The sequence below is a fragment of the Cavia porcellus genome, unplaced genomic scaffold (genome assembly GCF_034190915.1).
Source record: "Cavia porcellus strain 051 isolate PalLab524CR breed Dunkin Hartley unplaced genomic scaffold, mCavPor4.1 scaffold_16, whole genome shotgun sequence".
Taxonomy (NCBI): Eukaryota; Metazoa; Chordata; class Mammalia; order Rodentia; family Caviidae; genus Cavia; species Cavia porcellus.
Genome location: NW_026947499.1, coordinates 66,730,178 through 66,753,490, shown reverse-complemented (window position 1 = coordinate 66,753,490; position 23,313 = coordinate 66,730,178). Strand labels below are relative to the sequence as shown.

At 34.0% G+C, this 23,313-nt stretch overlaps 1 protein-coding gene across 13 annotated transcripts in view; it reads left to right on the top strand.

The window, feature by feature from the left end:
- The window catches only part of Fam135a (family with sequence similarity 135 member A), a 93,027-nt gene that overhangs the window by 13,745 nt on the left and 55,969 nt on the right, over positions 1 to 23,313 (top strand). For all 13 annotated transcript variants that reach the window (XM_063227021.1, XM_063227033.1, XM_063227032.1 and 10 more), the window contains exons 5-8: positions 8,206 to 8,285; positions 19,844 to 19,983; positions 20,097 to 20,167; positions 21,715 to 21,888. In XM_063227021.1, the coding sequence (XP_063083091.1) occupies positions 8,206 to 8,285; positions 19,844 to 19,983; positions 20,097 to 20,167; positions 21,715 to 21,888 (465 nt within the window). The remainder of the gene's footprint in view (positions 1 to 8,205; positions 8,286 to 19,843; positions 19,984 to 20,096; positions 20,168 to 21,714; positions 21,889 to 23,313) is intronic.

Below are 23,313 nucleotides of genomic sequence, written 5' to 3'. Positions count from 1 at the left end.
TTTGTTTTTTTGAGACAGGTCTGGCCTGAACCTGAGATTATAGGTGTGTACCACCACACCCAGCTAGAATGATTGCTTTTTGGCCAGTACAACTCACTTGCACAATGTGAAGCTAGGTATACTGATGCATGTTATAATTCCAGCACCTCGGAGGCTGAGGCAGGAGGGTCATAAGTTTACTCAGCTTGGGCTGCCTAGCAAGAACCTGTCTTAAAATCAAAGAAAAAATGAGCTTTGTATATGCTTGATGTCCTTTCCGTGCCATAACCACAGATTTTTTGGAATCACTCTAGCTTTCAGAATATAATCACTATTACTAAATGATCCGCATTTTTGTAGGATCTAGCACCTAAATCTTCCTAAAAATGTTTTGCCAAGCTAAAATTGTCTACTTAGACCCTGGCTTAATTCTTTTAGTGAAAAACCCTGCCTTTCCTTGGATTTTATCTTTGACCATGGACTTCATCTTATTTTGAAAATCTTTTAAGAAATGGAAACAAAAGCAGTTTTATTTTCCAACCAGCATGTCTTGGGGCCTCTATGTTCCCTTGAGATTCATCACATAAAATGACTGCTTTTTTTCTTTGATTTCTTTCTTGCATAATCTTATATATACTTCAGAACAGGTCATTAACATTTTCAACTTTTGCTTGGAAATTACCTTTGTGGGTCAAAAGTTTCTTTGATATGTCTGTTACTTTTAAGTCTTTTTTTTTTTTTTTTTTTGGTACTGGAGATTGAACTCACAGCCTCGTGCTTGCCAGGAGGTACTTACACCGCTGAGCTAAATCCCCAGCCCCCTCTCTGTTATTTTTAACAACATATTTTGTCTGCGTAACATGAATTACCATATTTCTAATCTTGCACGGTTTCCTTGTTATTTTTTTCACCTTCTGTGATTGGGACCATGAGTTTGTCCCCACAAACACATAATTGGCACACAACAATTCTAGGTATTCATTGCTGTATTTGTTACTTACTCTTACAGTAATGTGGCTATCAGTAGCTCACAATAAAACACAAAGCTTCAGTGGCACTGTAGTACTGAACAATTGTATTTGCTCACAAGTCTGTGGATTATCTGAATAGTTGTGCTGATCTTGCTGGCTTGGCTAATCTTTGCTGGGTTCACTCTCAATCCATAGTCAGCTGGCAGGTTGACTGGGTACTAGGTATTGCAGAATGGCCTTGGCTATACAGACTCAGCTCTGTTCTGCAGTCTTTCATCTTGCAGTTTCTCTGAAAAGAGAGAGGACCCATACAGGGAGACCCCTTTACACTTAGGGGCTGAAACTGATGCACTGTCACCTGCGTCAGTGTATTGACCAACAAAAGTCATACGTAAGGCAAGCCAGACTTAAGAGGTGAACACCAGCATTCCAGTTCTTTATGTGAGTTGTGTTATGAAAGGTATGGATAGAAGCAAGAAGAAAAACATTGGTCATGTTTTTTAAAATCAGTGTAGATATTACATGTTGTACATTTATTTTAAAAGAAATTACCCAAAACTAATTGCTGTTGTTTCAAAAATGCAATATTGGAGTTGGACTTGGAAACTAATTCAGTTAGAAAAAAGTTTGTTTGCTTGTTACATTAAAAAATGATTATTTAAAAACCATTAACTGCCATTTGTAAGATATTTTCATACTGTGTGTATGTGTGTAGCTTCCTTTGACCTTTGTTATAAAAGTCTAACAAAATAAATATTATAATTATAAATATTACATGCATCAAGTGCATTATACTGTAATAAATATAAAATACAAAGTTGCTTTTTCCAAGTAAAACAGTATTTCATTTTTTCAGTACTAGGCATTGAACCCTTCACATAGGACCTTCACACTACACTAAGTCTCTACTAATTATTTTTTATTAGTACAAGTTTGTAGTATTTAATGTTCACATTCCTTGTGTAGAGTTGGTATGTGTACCTAACACATTTTAATTCCTTTTTGCATCCCCTATTTCCTCTTCTTTCTCCAGGTTTTAGCTAAATTGCCTCAACCTCTCAGGAAGCTGAAATTACAAGTGTGATCTTTCCACCCTGCTAACAGTATTATTCTTTTGACTAAAAAGATCTTGTTTAGCTGGGGATTTAGCTCAGTGGTGTAAGTGCCTGCCTGGCAAGCACAAGGTCATGAGTTCGATCCCTGGTACCCCCCCACACACACACACACACTAAAAAAAGATCATGTTTACTTATATGTGAAACTACTTTACTTAGTAAAATCAATGATTACCTCTGTCAAGTTAGATTTGACCTAGTATTATACGTACTATGAAAAAGGGAATAGCGATACAATAATTTACATTTTCAATTTGTCACACCAGAGAAACAACACAATATTTACATGTGTGTCCAGTTTATTTCACTAAAGAGTATGATCTCCAGGTACATCCATTTAGCTAGGAATGCTTCACATTTACCCTTGTTTATGGCAGAGTAGTATTTCACTGTAGAAAAAACTCACATGTTTTTTAAAAGAACCAAAATATATAATTGATATTGTGAAATAGGAAGCAGATGTTCAAATGGGAAGAACTGTGGAGGTAGCAAGGGATAAGGAAGGAAGAGAAAAGAAAAAATAGAAAAGAGGGAAAATGGAACAAAGCTTTTGTAAATAAAGAGGAAAAGGGGTTGAAGGAAGAGTAGGGAAATGGGAAAAAAATCAAGATATACAGGTACAAATTCCTTATAAATGTGATCATTAAGTATACCTAAAATGTACCAATAAGCTTAATTATTTTTTAATAAACGTAATATTTACAAACACCTTTTAGCTATTAGCATCAGTTTTCTTATTCCCTCCAAAACCAAAACTGCATTCAGATTTTCCAACAGAAACAGTAGGCATACATCTTAAGTTTTTCCCCTTTTTCTACCATTTGTACCTCTTCATAGATGCTAAGATGTTCTTTCTCATTTGAAATTAAAAGATTTAGCAATGTCAGAGTCTTATTTTAACTTATTTTCTATGTAGAAGGCTAGATCTAAGTAGAAGAACCTTTATTATTGCCCTGAATAAAAATTCATAGAAGAGCAAAGTGACTTTTTGTAGTAAAGCACTATCTTATTCACCTTTCACCTGCAAGAATGTTTTTATGGCCTTGTATAACTTCTTTTTTTAAAATTTTGTACCTGGCTTCAAACTAATGAGCTTGCCTGGCAGGTGCTTATGTTGCTGAGCTAAATCCCAGCCGTTCTGCAACTTTCTTACGTACCTTTTTATGTGTATGATACTGAGGATTGAACCCAGGACCATCACACTGAGCTGCATCCCTAGCCCCCATCGCCTTTTTAAATTTTGATCTTTTTATTTTCTGGGTACCAGGAGTCAAACTCAGGGCCTCATGCTTGTCAGACAAGTGATGTTCCCCTGAGCTACATCCCCAGCTTTTTGTACATTTGAGACAGAGACTTTCCAAGTTGTGCAGGATGGACATGACCTTGCAGTTTTCCTGCCTTAGACCCTGAGAGTGGTAGAATTATAGGCAGATGCCACTACACCCTGCTCACACCATTCTTTATAACAATATTTTAATTTTTAATTCTTTAATTCTTAATTCCTTAGAGCCCCCTGCTTAAAATGATCTTGAACGTAGTGTTTTACTTAATAGATGAGAAATGAATGTTATAAAATAACAGAATAGTCGATGTCTTTAGGGATTATTTCATTGTGTTGTGTTCTCTGTAACAAAATTGACTATACCTATACAGTTTTCTTTCTTTTTTTTTTTTTTTTCTGTCTTTTTCATTTTTATCGGTACCAGGGATCAAACTCACAACTGCCTGCTTGCAAGGCAGGTGCTTATGCCGCTGAGCTAAATGCCCAGCCCTACCTGTACAGTTTTCTAATTCAAATGCTTTCTTGCATTTTATTTAAAGGGTTGGTTTGGTTTTGTTAGTATAAAATAAGACATTGACTTTTATATATTCACTTATATCTGACTGAACATAGCCCTTTTTTTCTCTCCTGGTATTCTAAAATATACCTAATATTAGGATATACTTATACTACCACATTTTGGATTCTAGTTTAAGTAGAATAACAATCTGTTTCATATGTCAGAATTATAGGGACTGTTAAATAGAGGTGAAAGAACATTGTAACGCATCTAGTTTTAAAACTTACACAGCATATAAGCTATATGACTAATTCAATTTGCAAAAGGAAAATCAAATACAGCTTTTATGCTAGAAAGACTATACAACTTATTGATCAAATCAGGTACCTTTAATAATACACTAATACAACAGATGAAAATTAGAATTGATCCAGACAAATCAGGACATATGGGCATAATCAAGTATTCTATGAACAAGTCTTAACTTTCTTTTTAGAAAGTGACTTTACATTATTCCTCAGGTTGGCTAGGGATCAATAAACTGATATCAGTTAAACTGCTCAAACATCTGTGATCAGCTGGTGGATCTGCTGTAAGCTGAAAATTGCCTTCACAAGTACTCTCAAACTCTGTTCCACATAATCGCTCATCTTCTAGTGGGTAGGCTCTTATATTTAGGCTCTTATGTTTAGGTGTACTTCCTTATGCAAGTTGGATGCAATAGATTAATCTGACTTTAAAATTTTTATTTGAAAAAATCTTGCATTCAGGAAATAAGAGATTTAGCAATGAAATGAGACCCTGTTTTAAAAAAAAAAAAAATGACTGTGGGGCTGGATATAGTTCAGCAGCACGGCACCTGCCTGACAAGCTCAAAGCCCTGAGTTCAATTTCCAGTTCCAAAAAAGAAAAAAGCAAAAAATAAAAAATGACTGTAAATGTAGCTTACTGTTAAAGCCTAGGTTCAATACCTAGTCCTGAGGGTGGGGCAACAGGAAGAAAAGGAAAAGAGTTGTCAGGTCTTGGATTTCTTTTAGATGAGAGATTTTTTTAATTACTACCTTAGTCTCATTACCCATTGCTTGTCTCTCAAGTTCCAGTTTCCTCTTGATTCAATTATGTTAGGTTCTATATGTTTAGGAATTCATTTATTTCTTTTAGGTTTTTTTTAACAAAGAATTGTTCTTAATGCTCATCCATATTTCTGGAATTTAAATTGTAACAATCACTTTTCATCTCTGATTTATTTATTTATTTACTTTTTTCTTGGTCAGTCTCACTTGAGATTTTTCAATTTTGTTTATTCTTTCAAAAAAATCAGGTCTTTATTTTGTTGATCTTTTGTTTTGCATTTTAGCTTTAATTTTATTTACTTATACCCCAATCTTTATTTTTTTACTTGTACTAGTTTTGGTTTGTGCTTTTCTAAATCTTTGAGAGGCATTGTTAGGTTTGAAATTTTTCTAGTTTTTTGATGTATACATTTCTTGCTATAAAATTCCCTCTCTGCTGGTTTGGCTGTATCCCACAGACTTTAAGTATGTTGTATTGTCATTTTCATTCATATTTAGAAATTATATTTTTATTTCTTTTCTTTCCCATTGGTTGTTTAAGGAATATAATACTACATTTCCATGTATTTATATAATTTATATTCTTGTTGGACTTGTTTAATATGCATTGCAGTCTTAGAAGATATATTACAGTATATTTTTTTTTAATTTATTGAGACTTAATTTGTGGCTTCACAAGTGATATGTCCTGCAGAATGTTTCATTTTCTGAAGAGAAGGTAAGCATTTTACTACCATGGAATGGAATGTTCTATAAATGACTGCCAGGTTCTTTAGCTCTATAGTATGATTCAGCTCGGATGTCTCTTTGTTGATTTTCTCCCTGGATGACCTGTTCACTGAGGAAAGTGAAGTCTTGAAATTCTCTACTATTATTGTTAAAGAGTTCCTAGAAAATGTTATTCTGGTTCAGCTGATTTTATCTTTCATTCTTACCTCATTGTTGAAGCAGACCTGGTCTTAATTTCAATTAGTCCTCTATCTGTATAGAATTGGGTCATTTCCCTACTCCTTCACCCTTTCCTTTACTAATTCTTTAATTCTCCTTTTATGACCTGGTCATATATACTTTCCAATTTTTGTATTAATTGTAAGTGTTATTTCCAGTTTTAATTTAACACGCACTAGGAGGGGTTTTTTTGTAATTTTTATTTTAAAGAGAATAAAACCAAGCAAATTAAAATAGAATAAAGCCAATCAAAACAAAGCAGTGTAAGTGATACAAGATTTCAGAACAAGATAATTAAAAATCAATAATGCCTACCATAATGCCTCTTGTCTTCAAAATAGCTGCCCATACCTTCAGACATAGTAAAAATCAAGCAAAACAGAGCAGAACAGAACCAATAAAAACAAAATAATAAGCACTATAAAGGACTTCAAAACAAGATAATAGTAAATCCAAAATGACTACCATAATATATCTTGTTATCTTTGAAATAGCTGCCTGTGCCATTGGATATAATAAAATCAAACAAGAAAACAGATAAAACCCAACCCAACAAAACAGTAAAAATACAGGAATTCAGAACAAGATAGTAGGAAATTAACAATGGCTACTACCTTCTGAAGGAGATGCCATAGATGCTACATTACATGTTATCCTCTGAATAGATGATCAGACAAGGCCAGTGAAACACTAAACTCTGTAAGCATTAAGTTATATTTTACCTCAATAGCTATTATCTCAGCCTGTATTTCTCCAGATCAGCTGATCACTTAAGGCAGTGGTGGGCATGGGGATTGGTTCTTCTTGTCTCCCAGCTTGCACTCCAGAAAAGGTGAGCGTGTCTGATTCTCTACCCAGTGGCCCCACGTAGCGCTGACTCCTGGGGAGGGCTGGACTTCTTGTTGACTCTTTTTCTCCTGCATGGTCTGCAGATGGTTCCGACTCACAGGAAAAGACTGGCATCTAGTTCTTCCCACAGTGGCCCACACATGGTGTAGACTTGCAGGGAGGGCTTGGCTTCTTGTTAAATTCATGTTCTTCTCCCGAGCAGTCCACTAATGGCCTGCAAAATTATTAAAGAAAAAAACATTAAGCACTCAGCTCCCAAGTATACACCTAAATTAATTCTTGATGTCTAGTGTTTATTTTACTTTAAGAAATATATATGTGTTTTTAAGAAATGTGTATTTAAGAAATATATATGTCTAGTGTTTATTTTACTTTAAGAAATATATATGTATATATTAAGAAATATATATGTGTATTCTCCATTACATACACAGATTTTTAATATAATTGTATTAAAACCACATCATGTTTTTGCTTCAAATATTTTCTAATTTAAAGTTATTATTTATGACGGGTAGATTTTTAAATACAGTGGTTCCTTAGAACCACTTTTGCTGGCTAACAGTGAGATTTGCAAACAAGCATTTGGCAAAATTTTGTTGTTTACAAACTGTTTATTGGATGATGAACACTACCGGGTCCCATCTATCTCACAGAAACACAAACATGGCCATCATTTCCACAATCATAGAATAAATTAACAAAAAAAACCCCAAGGTACTGGGATGTGTGTGTGTGTGTCTGTACGTGTGCATGTATGTATGTATAAATCCCTTTCAAATAAGCAGATAAAAATACATAAGTAAATAGGTCTTAACTTGCAAAAAAAACTAAGTTCCATAAAATCAAATACATACATTTATTTTGTCATGGTGTGGAGCCATTTTTAAAAGCCACTTATAATTTTTCTGATATTTTCTCAAAATGATATGTAAGAGTAATTTTATTATATTTTAAAAGAAAATCTAGGGGTGGGGATATAGCTCAGTAGAAGAGCATTTGCCTAGCATTCACAAAGCCCTCAGTTCAATTTCCAGCATTATAGAAAGAAGGGCTGGGATGCTGAACAATTTCTTGGTAGGAGTTTTAGCTCAGCAGCTTAAGTGCTTGCCTGGTAAGTGAAAGGTCATGAGTTCGATCCCCAGTACCAAAAAGAAAAAAGCAAATCAGTAAGCCAATTAGACAGTAAAACTCTTAGTTGTCTTTCTGATCCACATGTTGCTATCACATTCTCCTATAAAGCAAGAAATACCATATATATTGCTTGTTTCTCTCATTTATCTTTTTACCAGCTGGGTTTCCATTTTGATCCATACATCACATTATTTGCTATATGGATCTGAGAATGTTTTTATCTACCAATAGTAAATATCATGGGAAGCTGATATAATCATGTCAAATTTTATTATTTAAATAAAATGTAGAAACTGTAGCATAGTGTATTTTAAAATACATTTTTGAAATGATTTCCTTGTTTATTTGGCTTTAGGTTTTACCAGATTCGTGCATCTATGAAAATTCCACCAAGAATTCCCCATAGAGTAGAAGCCAGTTTGTTGCATGCAACAGGTAAGCCAAGAAATGTTTTTGAGTTGAAAAAAACTGAAAGAAAATTACAATGTCAATAATTCTTTTCATTAAAAATGTAAGATATTAAATGACATGAATATTATATTTGGGGCCGTGTAAAGTAGGCTGGATTATAGATAGTACTCTAGTTAGAAAACAAAGAACCATAGACTGTGTAGGAAGGCATGAGACAGGTGTATTAAAGCAGTTGTTATTTACTTGTATTCTTAGGTGAAACACCAGTATTTAAAAGATTAAGCTAAAACTAGAGGCCCTGTCATAATCATTGGGAGTTTTTTCAGCTTTTTCAATGTGATACACAGGTCAAGCCTCTCTAATCCAAAAGTCTGATATCTGAAATAATTTTAAGATTCAAAACCTTTTTTGAGCACCAAGCAGAAAATTTTACACTTCATGTAATGTTTGTAGTAAGAACACACATGCGCTAAAAATTTTGTATAAAATCACCTTTAGACTGTATATAAGGTATATATAAAAAACAGAAATGAATTTTATGTTTAGACTTGGTGTTATCTGTATATAGGTATTCCATAATTTGGAAAATAAAATCTGACAACCAAAACACTTCTTGGTCCCAGTCATTTTGGATAAGGTATAATCAACTTGTATCCTGTTTGTATTTATTCCATGTAGTTAGTAAATGAAATAATTAATGAAATGTCCTAGAACATTACTATTAAATCTGGCTTTACTAATTTTAAAAGTATTATAAAATAATAAAATACATCTACATAAAGCTATACTGAGCATGAATAGTTCACTTTTGTTATTAAAAAATCCTGGAAATTTTAACTGTTTAGCATTTTTTTCTCATACTAGGGATACTAAAATGCTAATTAATGTTAAATTTTGATTTTTTTTTAATTTCATGGCGTTTATTCTTTTTGAAGACTATTAAAATCTTCAAGGAAACCTGTTGCTTATGACCAAAAAAAGAAAAATAGCTTTGTACTTTTTAAAAAGAAAAAAAATTTCGTTCATGATGCAGCATCTGTTTTTGTGTGTATATTATTGTCAAATAGGCCTTCTTTTGTATTAAAGAGACTGCTGTTACACAGTGGGTTTAACTGCCCCTTCAAGCTTCCTTAAGTCTAATAGAGTTAAGTTTCTTTAGGTGTTTTATACACCACTGCCCCTTGGAAAAGGCATCGGACTTACTTTGCTTTCCAGATAGCAAGACATTTGCAATAATTTCAAAAGGCCAAATAAGTACTTTTAAGGGCTGAATATTCTAAATAGAATCAGTTTCTTCTTTGTTCTCATGAATTTTGTGGACAAACCAAAGCTGTAAATGTTAATTCTCAACAGCTGAAGTTTTCCTCATATTCAGGCCTGAGAGATTTTGAGATTCAAATAATTATCCATACTGAAGTTAACATTTTTATATTTCTGATTACTTTGATTCAGAATTAATAAAACAATACTACTTTTAAATGTTTGGATGTAAGATTAGTTAACCCAGGGAAAAAATCTGATAATCAAAGGATGGGGAGAAGAGATAAGAATTACAGAAAGAGAAATGAGGAAATGAGGCAACATAGACAAAACCAGATAAATCTTAGCAAATGATTGACTGAAAAGCCAGAAGGAAATATTGCAGAAGAAAAACACAGTTTGCCTAATTTCAGTTACTATGTTATTTTATTTATATATAACCCAAATAGCTCCTTATTGATGTTGAGTACGATTTCTTCACTCTTTCATTATTACTTGTCTGAAAAAATAGGTTTCATAATAAATTTAAACCTCCATTACAACAAAATCTTTTTAATCATTAATTTTACTTAGCACCTTTCCCTATCATTTAAATTATTTCTGTCTTATTTTTCTAATATTTTAAATAGTTATCCCAAAGGACTCAAAATTTTAGCTTTGCCCGGTATTACAAAGTAATTCCAAGAAAGATTGTAGACATCCGAATTAACAGTGAATACAAATAATGATTCGTAGACAAATCTATCACTTGAAAGTAGGATCATATCAACTATTTAGGGTGATATAGAACAGTGGTGGTGAACCTATGGCACACGTGCCACAATGGGTTGTTGATTATCATTGAAAGCTCCAAAAGTTTCGCTATCACTGGAATAGAAGGTAGAGTTAAATGTCATAAAATTTAATTTGGTTGGTGTGTTTCATTGAAAATTATTTGCTTCATGGTAACGTAATTTCCTCCTTTCAATAAATTATCTTGATCTAAACTTTATGGAAACATTTTCTTCAGCTCTAACTTCGTGCCTGTTGAAGTGAGGATGAGGGAGGGCCTCAGAAATAATTAACCTCTTGACTGATAAGTAGAAGGAAAGGAAGAATATGAGGAATAAATTATTGAATAGTAAGCCATGGTTAGTTTTGAAAAGTACTCTATAGTCCCTGGATGTCTTTGCTTCTACTTTGTGTTCTGGGGTTCTGCCAGAAACACCTTTTTTGTTACCCAGCTAAAAGTGTATTGGTGTTGTTTTAGTTGCTGGTAGTTCAGAATTATTGGCAGGGCTCTTAGAATCCAGTAGTTTCAGTTATGTAGTATCAGATGTACCATTTAGCATTTTCTGACCTTTGAGAGCATTTTATAACCTGCAAATTCAGAGCAGATGCTATATTGAAACAAACACAAATGTCTTTTATGGCAACAGGATGATCTCCTTTCTGTTTTCATGGTATCTTGCATCTTACAGTTGTATTTCCAAAGGCTTTTTTTGATTGTTTTGACTTCAGTAATTTGTGAGCTAAAGGGAAACGCATACCTAGTGATATTACTGTTTACTGCAACAGTTGGTCTCCAGATCCATCTATGAATTTATTGATAGTGATATTAAGATTTTTTTCTATAGATAGTTTCAAGGCACCAATTCATTATTCAACCTTTATTGCATTATAATTAATCTCTGAAATTTTTACAATACAAATATATGACATTTGAATTTAGGTTTTTGTACCAGAACTTACTACTTTTGATGTTTATGTCCTCAAGTGTATATGGTTCTCAAGTGAATATAGTTGCTGAGTTTACTCGTTTGGTCTTAATTTACTCAACAGAAAAATGGAAATTTTATGGCCTTCTTTGTCTTTTTAATAAAGATATTCTGGAAGATAAGCTTATTTATGCATATCTATTTGAACCAAGCTCTGTGATTGTTACTCTCCATTGATTAAATACTGTTTGGAAATGATTTGATTTTTATCAAAATTAACATAAATCAGGGTTTGTCTTAGTTACTTTTTACTTGTCACTGAGACAAAAATACCTGATGCCAAAGTTGGGAAAGGAAAGGTTTATTTCTTACAGTTTTGGAGGTTTCAGTCCATATTCAGTTGGCTCCAAGGCAGGATGGCATGCCAGGGCCACAGTTCAGGGCAGCTGCAAACAGAAAGGCAGAAACCAGCAACGGGGAGAGACACACCTTCTTCCTGCCATTACATTGTATGCTGGCTGCACCCCTATGTGGGTGTAGCACTGACACCACCAATCCAAGCGCTAGACAATGAACCAATCACAAATGCATAATGCAAACGCATGAGGCCTGGGGGCCACTAACATAAACCATGACAGGATTCAACTGCTAGGCCAATTGTATGACAAAATAGTACGTATAACCAATGTCACTTAAAAAGTGATGTTATTTTTCACTATGACAATTTATACTTCAGAAATGCTCAGTTAGAAAACCTTTCTCTCAGCCTTTTCCTAGAGACTGTAATTCTGTTTTCTCTTTATTATAGGTCCAGATTTAATCATTGTTGCTGCCAATTCAGTTTCTAGGCTCTAGTAGCAGCTATGTGTTACTGACTGTGAACTGTGAATGAACTGATTGTTTACCAGTATATAGAAAGGAATATCTTCCAAAAGTAAATAGCTCATAACAGATACAAGTCTGTAAAAGAAGCCTGGTTTGGGGGAAAACATAGACTTCCTTGATGTTTAATTGTAGATTTTTGTGTAACCATGAATCAGTTTTCCTAGCATCATACTAGAAAATTTTTAAGAAATTGCATATTATTTCTTTAAATTGTAACAATCAAAGTAACAAACATAAAAACTAGATTATAAACAAAAGAAAAAAGATATCAGAACTGTCTTTCAAACTTGTTTCTGATCCTCTGTGTAAATAACAAACTTTTACCTGCCATGTCTGAAATATAAATACCAAATGTGATTTTTCAAGATCTTTTTTATTCCAAATATATTGATGAGTTTTACTTTTAAATCTAATTTAGAATACCTTATTTTTCTTGTTTATGTATCCAAAGAGATCTACAGTGCTTTACAAACAGCCTGAGGCCTGTTGTCCTTTCTCTGCCCAGGCCACTTCTACTGTGATCATATCACTTTTCATGTGTGTGTTCCACAGGCTTTGAGTGTTGTTTCATCATCTGAACACCTCATCCGTAAGGTTTTAGGTATTTCCTGCCAGTGTACCCTAGTATACTCTTACCACACTAAATGTTAATACAAAAATTATAGAAGAATGTGATTGATGGAATGTGTAACATATAAGAGGCTCACAAGTATTGGTTAGACCCAAAATACTGTTTATATGTCCAAATAAGTTTCCTCTCCAGCAGTCTGAAGTAGGAGCAAAGAAGGCATCTGTTAATTAGTCTACTTTTGTGAAGAAAGTAGACTAAAATGTTTCACCTCCAGAAATCCCTTCTCTGTATTTATCTTCCTTTTAATAGATCCGTATATTTCTAGCCTTATCCATAACATAATATCCTAATTTATATAGTTTTTCTTTATCATTTGTATTTTCTTTGACTTCTATTTTTTGAAAAAAAATTTAATCTCTTTTTCTTCTAAAGGTTTGGATTTTCTTAGTGCTTTTACCACTCATTTTTTCTTTGATTTATACTTTCATCTTAATATCTCTTGCTTACAGCACTGTATTTTACCATAATTCCTACAACTATATGTTTCTGGAAAATTTTCAGTGAGAAAAGAAAAAAATTACAGTGTTTGTCTGTGAGTTGTATGGGCTAGGGTATTTTACAGCTAATACAGTAGACTTAAATTATTTTCAGCACAAGATTATGTGGACAGTGAAAGGTTTAGGATCAGGATAACTGTCACCTGCAATAAAATCAGTCAAGAAAGACAAAGAGTATTTATGGAGCAGTTGAAAATTGATTAATTAGAAAGCATTCATGGATTAGAGTCATGCTGACTCTAGTATTTTGATCTCAGATTGAAATGTTAGGTAGTGGTTTTGGTTTTGGTTTTGGTTTTGGTTTTGGTTTTTTGTGTTTTTTTTGTCTTTTTCGTTTTTATTGGTACCGGGGATCGAACTCACGACTGCCTGCTTGCAAGGCAGGCGCTTATGCCGCTGAGCTAAATCCCCAGCCCCAAAATGTTAGGTAGTTTCATAAAATTTTTAATAATTGCTTACCATTTCTAGCTGTGATGATGTTATTAAAATGAAACTTTTTATTTTGTTTCCTTTAATATCTATCTGCTCTTCCCTTATTTTCTCTTTATACCTTAAATAACTTCCCTCTGATGTAAGAAGTTTCTTCTGCCATGTATGTGGTCTTAATACTTTCTATCTATATACCATATTTAGTGATTACCATGTTACAATTTTTTCTACTAAAGCAATCAAATACCAAGCACATTAGAAAGCCAGACCTTTAAAAAACAAGGAGAATAGATTTTTGGAAATACAGCTGGAGACAATTCATACTACCTCACTAATCTATTACTGTTACCAGTAATGGAGTAATCTCATGGAAAGCACACCGTAGTTTATCCTTCTATAAACTTTGCATTTCTTACGAAATCTCTAAGTTTATCAGTTTATTTGGCGTGATAGTCTCCATCTTGCTTTCTCCATAGTCGTCAACTTCCTTCAGTCATTATCATTATCTTTTTGCCTGGCTTGAGAGATAGTGATAATTGTGTTGCCACTTACTTTGGCCTGCTGAAACAGGGAGTTGCATGTTGTACTGCAATTGTTTGCTTGAATGTTTACAAACTAGACTGGAAACTGAATACAGGCATAATTCTTACTTATGTTTATAGCTCTTAGAGATTTAATGCATTAGGGTTGAATAAGTGCTCACTTGAAGAGATATCAAGACTAGCAGTTTAACCAAAGGAAGTGGAAATGTAGAAACATGGAGATAGGAATAAAATGTAAGCATTTGTAAGCTTTTAATTACAATATAACAAGTCTTGAACAGTACAGCTTTGTTTATGTCAGAGGGTTACTGAAAGGCAAAATGAAAACAGTCATGTAAACAAGGAAGTAGACCACTAAATTAAGAAGTTAGATATAATTTATCAAGTAAGTACTTGTCAGGTACCTAGTATGTGTGAGACATAATGCTCAGTCCTAAATTAATGAAAAAGATAACTGCATCCTAACTTTATAGAGGTACAATCTTATACTTAAAGAGGAGAGTTTCATATTCATAAATTGAGCATACATGTACTTGGGTCTCCTTAGTTGTAAGACCCTCTGGCAAAAACTATATAAAAGTACAAAAAAAAAGTAACATAGAAGTAAAGTAGAATAACAGTCATCAGTGCTAACTGTTGTTCATTACACATTGTTATCACATTGTACTCCCAAGTACCTACAATTAAAGCAGTAATTTAAAATTTAATTTTCGGGGGAAAAAATGTGACAAACACGCATTCATCATAAACACCCTAAAACAGCTAATTAAAGACACTATGAAAAATTTACTGGTAAAAGGCTTTGTGCTTTATAATTAAGTTTGGGAACAAAGCAAAAAATTACTTTTTTTCCACTCTGGTCATCATTATACCAGAGATACTAACCACATAAATTGTATAATAAATATAAAATACTCAAAATTAAGAATAATAAAAACAATAATAGTTACCAGAGGCAAAAGAGGGTGGGGGTGGAAGAGTGAGTAGGTACCAAGTTGCAATTAGATAGGAGATTTATGTTCATGTGTTCTGTGGCACAGTGCAGGCACTGAAATAAATGTTGTAATATATGTTTTTAAATAGAAGAGAATTTTGAATGTTTAACCAAAATGAAACTATAAACAGGTGACCAAAATGCTAATTCCCATGATTTGACTTGATTGTTACATAATGTCTGTTTTAAGTTTCAAAAGTATAGAAAAATAAAGTAGATATGGAGCTGCCCTACCTTTCAGGTCTTCTCTCCCCTTCTCTTCTGCCCTCACCTCTGAGGGCTTTCCTGAAGTAAAGCCCGTAAGAGCAGGTGATAGGGATTGAAGATTAGGCCTGCAAATGAGTGTGAGTGAGGCTTATAATGCCGTCAGCCATGGTAGCTGGAACTCTAGCCCTGAGTAAAAGACGTCAAAGCATTACTGTTAACCTTTGGCTCAGACCTTGGGTTTTCCTCTAAATAAGTTGCCGTGCAGCACTAGCACTCTAGAGGAAAGCACTTACTTTTTTTATACTAACATAACAGCGTAAAATCTATCTGAAATTTTAAAGTATACCCTACAATATTGTTAATTATGTGCACATTAATATACAGCAGATTCTAGAGCTTTCTCGTCTTGCTTACCTGAAACTCTGTATTACTAAATACTGATCTCCCTTTTCCCTTCTCCCTAGCCGCTAGCATCCCCTATTCTATTTTCTCCTTCTGTGAGTTTGACTGCTTTAGGGATCATTTTTGAGTGCAATCATGTGGAATTTTCCTTCTGTGACTGGCTTATTTCCCTGAGTATAATGTCCCTAAGATTTATCCATCTCATCTCTTGTGAGTTTCCTTTTTTTAAGGCTAATAATATGCATTGTGCATATGAACCACATTTTCTTTATCCATTCATCTGTAAATAGATGTTTAGATGATTTCTGGTGCTTGGCTACTGTGAATGAAGCTTCATTGAACTTGAAAGTGCAAATATCTCTTTGAGATTCTGTTTTCATTCTTTTGGAATCTAAGAGGCAGGATTTCTGTATCATGTAGTTTTATTTTTAATTTTTTCGAGGAACCTGCACCAGATTTCTCATAGTAGATACACTCACTATTTTACATTTTCAGCAACAGAACACGTGGATTCTAATTTCTCTACATCCATAAATGCAAACCATGTTCATAATATTGTGTGAAGTAAAATATATGTAATACATGAACCTTCTCTTTAAGAAAGTTCTGTTCTTGGCCACAGCCACATGTCTATCTATAATCCTAGCCTGCAAGAGACTGAGGCAAAAGGATCTCGAAGAATTTGAGGCCATCTTGAAAGTGAGTTTAAGGCCAGCCTGATATGCATAGTGAAACCGTCTCAAAAAGACAAAAAAAAAAAGAAAAAATGGTCTTTCCTCCCAAAAAAACTTCGTTGCTTCTTTTCATCCTCACTTAATTCTTTTTCAGGAACTTCAAATATCAAAATACTATATTGTCAAACCATTTCTGGCTCCACAAAATAAGTTTATCACATACTGTAAAATGCTTGCTATAGCACTCTACCCTTTGTGTAACATTTAACTACAGTTGTAATTTACAGAATTAGGTGAGGTTAGAAAAAGACTTGTTTGGTTTTGGTTAATTCAATCCTTTTAGCTTAGACTGCTGCATGACATGATACAAGGTAACTAGTTTTTATTGGGAAATGTATCAGACCTGTTTTGAAGACTGTGTAAGATATTATTTTATTCCATAATGAAATGGACATAACTCATTTAAGAAACACTGCCAGAACTTACAGTCCTCCTGTGTACCCATCCTGAGTTTTATGTCAGTCATTCTTTTGCCTTCTTTAATTGTTATCTCCTTGCAGTATATCCCAAAGAAATGTGTGGTTGAGTTTGGAAAAACTTGAGTAGGAAGCACATTACCCTAATCTGTGAGAAAACTGCAGTATCATTATTATTGAAAATAGGCTCCCAGAAGATGAAAACTTGAACACTCCCTGCGTTATAGTAAGCTTCATACCCAAAAGGTTTTAAGATTCCTTTTGGAGAGGTGAGTGGTCAAGGAAAAGAGTAAATTATGCAGAATTTGGAGCTCACCACATTTGTGCTTTTGACAAGATTGTAATGTGAATTAAGTATTGGATATCCAACATATTAAACGGGCTGATTTGCATCTAAATTTATCACAGCCTTTCTCCAGCTCTCAGGAGCCTGTGAAAGCATAAAGGTTCTGTGAGGTGGAAAGATGTAAGGTGATCTAAGGCACTAGAGCAGAAACTGCATCAGTACAACCTCAAACAAGCCAAATCCGAATGGATTCTGTCCAAGCTTTGATTCTGTTAAAAGATGGGTAAAAGGTTAAAAGATGATACCGTGGTAGCGGAGACATTTCAGATGACGGTGCTCAACGCACCTATCTTTTGAGACACACAAATCCCATATTTCTTCAAATGTCTGTGGCCTCTGTTGTATAAACATAACCGAAGGAAAGCTAACTGGGAGTTCTGAGGGCCTACAAAGACTTGTCTTTGGAGTTTCACTTTAGAATGATGATTAACAATTTGCCAAAGAATCTTGCAAGTCAGCATCTTTTGATGTTTTTCATTGACTTGTCAGGGTCCTGATATCTAAAGTTCTGCTCTGTGCATGGTTACCGATTTGCCTCCATGGTTTCTCATATTTCTCCTCTTCTTTTGAGCAAAGATGCCTGAAAGCCCGTTACATACTAACAGAAGGATGTTTGTATAATGGACAACTTTTGGAAGTTAGAGATAATACCTTAGTCTGAAGCATAGGATAAATATTGTTACTGTCCAGTGTAATGATAACATCTCTCTCCATTGCAAAGATTGCACAGGTTTTCTTGTAGCTCCTTATAGAAGATTAAGGTTTCAGCAAGCTCCTCAGTTTTGGCTAACAATCCACTGGACGCATACTATCTACCCAGGCCTGTCTCTATGGACTTGGGGGAGTGGGCACAAAGGTAATTGATGTGAACAAAAAGCTCATGTTGCTTGCTGGACTATGAAGAGTAGACTCTTTTATCTTTGACCTAAGAGTCATAAGTTTTGCAGCATCTGTGAAACCATGTCAGGCTAGCATGTTAGCTTTCAAGTAGGGTAAAATCTCTTTACAGTTCTTGAATCACCAGAGACTTGTGTCTCTCCTGAGTCTAGCTGACAGACTTCCAGAAGCACAGTAGAAGAAGAATCTTTAGAAGTTCTGCATTTAGTGTGCAGTATATGTTTGCTCTGGGTTTTTGTCAGGTGACTTTCAGTTGAAAAGGGCTTCTATTTTATCCTCTCCTAAGAAGAAGCCTCTAGGCTACTGCTGGGTTGAAGGGGAAGGACAGCAATTTAGTGACGTATAGTAGGGGAAAGGACATAGGAATCCCTTTGTGTTCTTTGCTGACGGGTTACCTTCTCAAGACCATATTGCCTAATGGACTGCCTGATGTTTCTGTTTAAAATTATCTTTCTCATCCTTCTTTCCTCCCTTTGTTTTTTGCTGTAGCACTATTACTTTCAAATATATATCATTCACTTATTACTTTTGTATGTGCCACTCTACCCTATTAGAATATCAGCTATGTGAAGTAAAAAATTTTTATTTCTTTCATTTTATTTGTATCCTGCCAAACCTGGGAAGTATCTGGGCGATAAACTTTTTCACTAAGTATTTTTAGAGAAGTGAATAAGTGACACTCTACAGGTTAAAGGACAGTTTTCTGTAAGACAGTCCTCACTTCAGATATCAATTGCAAGTTTAATTGTCTGCAAGCTGCCAGCTGGCTACAAATTTAGGGGTTTCCACACATGTGTGATGATTTAATAGAACAGCATGTTGAATACCAGGAAAATACTGTATATATTGCAGATTTATTATTGGAAAAGTACAAATCAGAATCAGTCAAAAGAAAAGATACATAGACTAGGTCTGGAAAGATCTCAGATGTGAAGATTTCATTGTTTTCTTCCTATTAATCTAGGATGCATTACCACCACCATCCTCCAGCATCAATATGTTAGAATAAGCAGAATGACTACGGAAACACATCCAAACTAATGTGTCGTTATGTAGCCTTGAATCTTTTCATGCCTCAAATCTTCAGTCCTCTTCCTCTCCTTGGATGTTGGGCTTACTTCACAGGATAGGAGACCCAGTTTGTCTAGCCTCCATCCTGTGGCATCTTTGTACCATGAATTTTGTGGATCCTACCATGAAATGCTGCATTAGCGTAAACTATCTAGACTCACCAAGAATTTCGTCTACTTCCCGAAACTGGGGACAAAGGCCAAATTCTTTATTCTAGGGTTTGAAGCTTACTTCTCAACAACCAGTATAACGATCAACTAAATTTACCCTTCAACTCTAGAACACTGACTAGTGTTTTTCATACAATATATAGATCAATTCTCCAATCTAAAATAGTTGAGATTTTCTCAATTCAGACTCACCTAAATCATGACAGTTTTATATTTTCAGTCTGCATACTCATTTTTGTCACAGAGGTTAGTGAAATTACAGAAATGTTCAAATATGCTGTATAAAATTGTAAATGATAATGGAGAATTACAATCAAACTTGTATTTTAAAGTAAAAATATTTACTTACTTATACTATTATATTTTGTCTTACACCTCTCAGTTGCCTGTCTTATCTGTTTTAGGTATAACTTTGGCCTTTCCAGCTTCAGTTCATGATTCTTTCATTTGCAGTAAAACATTTCAAATTCTGTACAAAAATGAAGAGGTTGTTTTAAATGATGTTATGATCTTCAAAGTTAAAATGTTGTTGGATGAAAAAAAGGTAAATGTCTCTTCATACATATTTAGGTACATGTTTTTATAAAGCCTGCAGGCATATTTCTAACTTTTTATTAGTATTTTTAAAAAGCATGTCATATTATAATTTCTCTTCAGATTGAAGAAACTCTTGAGGAAATGAGTTTTCTATTATCCTTGGATCTGCACTTCACAGATGGTGATTATTCGTAAGTAGGCTATTCAGTCAATTAAAAAATCTTAAACTGCTCTTTACTGTCATGTATTTTGAAGTGCTTCTCTTTGCTGGGAAAATCTCATGAAGGTGATTTTAGTTACTCTTTTGTGCCCAAGCTGATTCTGTGAGGTGCAAGTGGCAAAATCAGGTAAGTTGAAGGACTATGCAACAGTTTCCTAGACTGTAGAAATTGCACAGTTGATATAGTGAGACATGGAAATATACCTAAATTCTCTTATGCAGTTTCTTCTGGATAGCCTGAGTTATGCCTTCAGGTGAGATTTTGCTGATTCTCTGAGAATTGTCAATACTCAGGACTCTGAAACTTGACTGTCATTTGTGGTTCATTAATTTCTACAGCTCTTAAGGAAGTTAAAGGACTTGCCCAAACTCCTGAACATACAGTTATGCATTTTTTGAAACAAATTGTGCTTGTATTCAGTCAAAACAAAAATCAGGGAGCCATTTAACAATTCTGTTTTTGGAGGGCTTTTTTTTTTTCCGTTTCAAGTGAGATTTTAGAAGTAGTTCTTGAAAACTGTATATAAATTCAACTAACATTTAGGACTCAGTAATCACATTACTGAGTACTAAGCAGTAATGTGAAAGGTCTGCTTTGTTTGTCCTCTTCACTATCATAGAAGAATAAAAATTTTGTAATATGTCAATTACTGACTCTGCTACTTGTTATAAGCACTCTGTAGGATTTTTATTTAATCAAATCAGCATTATTTAAGTGAGCTAAGCTGAAAGAAATAGGTAGTTCATTAGTTTTAAGTAGTTATAATGTACGTCTCCCTTCCTTCTTTCCCTTCCTCCTCCCCCTTTTCTTCCTTCTTCCCTTCCTTCCTTTCTTTTATATATTACAGAGGACTGAGCCCAGACCTTTACAATGAACTATATCCCGATCCCTTTTTTATTTTGAGTCAAGGTCTCACTAAGTGTCTAGGTTGGGATCAAACTTTGATTCTCCTGCATTCTTCTCACAGAATACTAGAATTTACAGGAATGTTCCACCATGCTTTGCTATCTGTATGTGGATTTTTTAAAAAGTATATTTGGATATAATTTTCATGACCTTTTAATTTTTTTGCATGTGTAAATTCAATGCCAACTAAATATCGGGGGGGGGGCGCCTTATTTTACTAAATAAACAATGATTTACTTGTTTTCTGACCAGGAGTTCATAAAATGTAGAATGAAAGCAATTCAGAGTATCTTTTTTGGGATTTATTATAATAGAATATGATCTATGTTATCCTGTAACTTTATTATGAACTGTACTCACTAAAGAGGAAATTAATTTCTCAAGGCTCACAAGTAAAAAAAAAGTAGCCCCTGTCATGGACTAAAAGAAAACGACGAGTAAGATCTGGTTCTTTTCTTAGTAGATATGTTGCCTAATGCCAGTTTGATTCTTTAAAAATTAGTCTTATTCTAAATTTTTGAGAAGTGCTCAAGTAAATGTTTTTGATAGTTTAAACGACTCTTTCTAAATGGTCCACACCTATATGAAAAATGTTTTTTTTTTTAAAATAGGACAGATGATCTGAACGCCTTGCAACTAATAAGTAGCCGAACACTGAAGCTGCACTTCAGCCTCTATAGAGGACTTCATCATCATGTTAATGTCATGTTTGATTATTTCCACCTTTCTGTTGTGTCTGTTACTGTCCATGCATCATTGGTTGCACTACACCAGCCACTAATAAGGTAAATTTGACCAATACATCAGTCCTTATTAATGTAAACATATTTAATAAATACAATTGAAGTCGTAAGTAATTTTTAAATTTATAATTAAATACTTTAATTTTATACTAAACTAACAAAATAATAAAATCCATTTCATTCATGTATCAGTTCATTCAGTTCATTTATCAATAAATTGATAATGTTTTTGCTTTAGTGGCATCTCAGTTCACAACAGTTCTCTCCATGATTTTGGTCACAAATTGAACTGGATAAGAACCCAATCAGATTTCCTCATAAGATCAACATAGGACCTGACCTTTGATTCAGTTCTTTTCCTACTCATTTTTCGACAAAAATCATGAAAAGAATCAAGTTTGTAAACCAAGGTATCACTGAATTAAGCAGTCTTTCTTAATTCCAAATGAGCTGGCCAAGTAAAAGAATCCAATCCAGAAATAACTCTGTAACATTGTTTAGTCTGTGCCTAACAATTGTATTTAACAATGCTGTGTTGTTGTTGTTCTTATAAAAGTATATGAATTTTTCTTAGTTGTTTTCTTTGTTTCTTTTCTGAATGGGCTAATTGTATCTTTTTAAATCTATATCAGATGATAGTTGTGCTTTCTAAGTCATTAGCCAATTTTAGGGGGGTTTTGGTTTTTTTTGGCTTTTTGGATTTTTTTGTTTGTTTTTGAGGGTTTTTTTGGTACCAGAGATCGAACTCATGACCTCATGCTTGCCAGGCAGGTGCTTATGCCACTGAGCTAAGTCCTCAGCCCTATGGTTTTTTTATTAAACCTTTTTAACCGTGTCATGCAGTATTTCAATTTGAAGATGTGTAATATTTTGGATTATAATAAACACAGAAACAATTATTTTTTCTGGCTTCTTTCTTAGGGAGATACACTGTCTTTTGCTGATGTCAGAAAGTAATTCAGTACTCTTAGTTTATGCAATAAAACATGATCCTAGACAGTAGATTGACATTTAACTCTGTAACTATTACGAAAAGACTCCAAATTTATTTGATTTCTAAGCAGTCTGCAATTTCTGACATAGATAGGAGAGTAAGTTGATTGATCAGAAAACTAAGTTGGTCAATTTGCAGAATACCTTCAGAAGTAATAGAACCCTCCACATTTTAACAAATTAATCACAGGTGTTAGCCTCTTATATGGTATGTTTTTACATTATTTTAAAAACTAACTGACGGCTGAGGATGAGCTCAGCGGCACAGCATCTACCTGGCAAATGTGAGGTCTTCAGTTTGATTCCTGGTAGCAAAAAAAAGATTATCTTGACCTGATTCCTGTGAGGTGCAGAGACATAAGTAAGGCTGTTCTGAATTCATAGGACTGTTTGACTTTCTTTGTCTTACTTATTCTGTACTAAGGCCTGCAACTTGCTATTCTTCCATCTATATCTTACCTCTTTAGGCCTTTG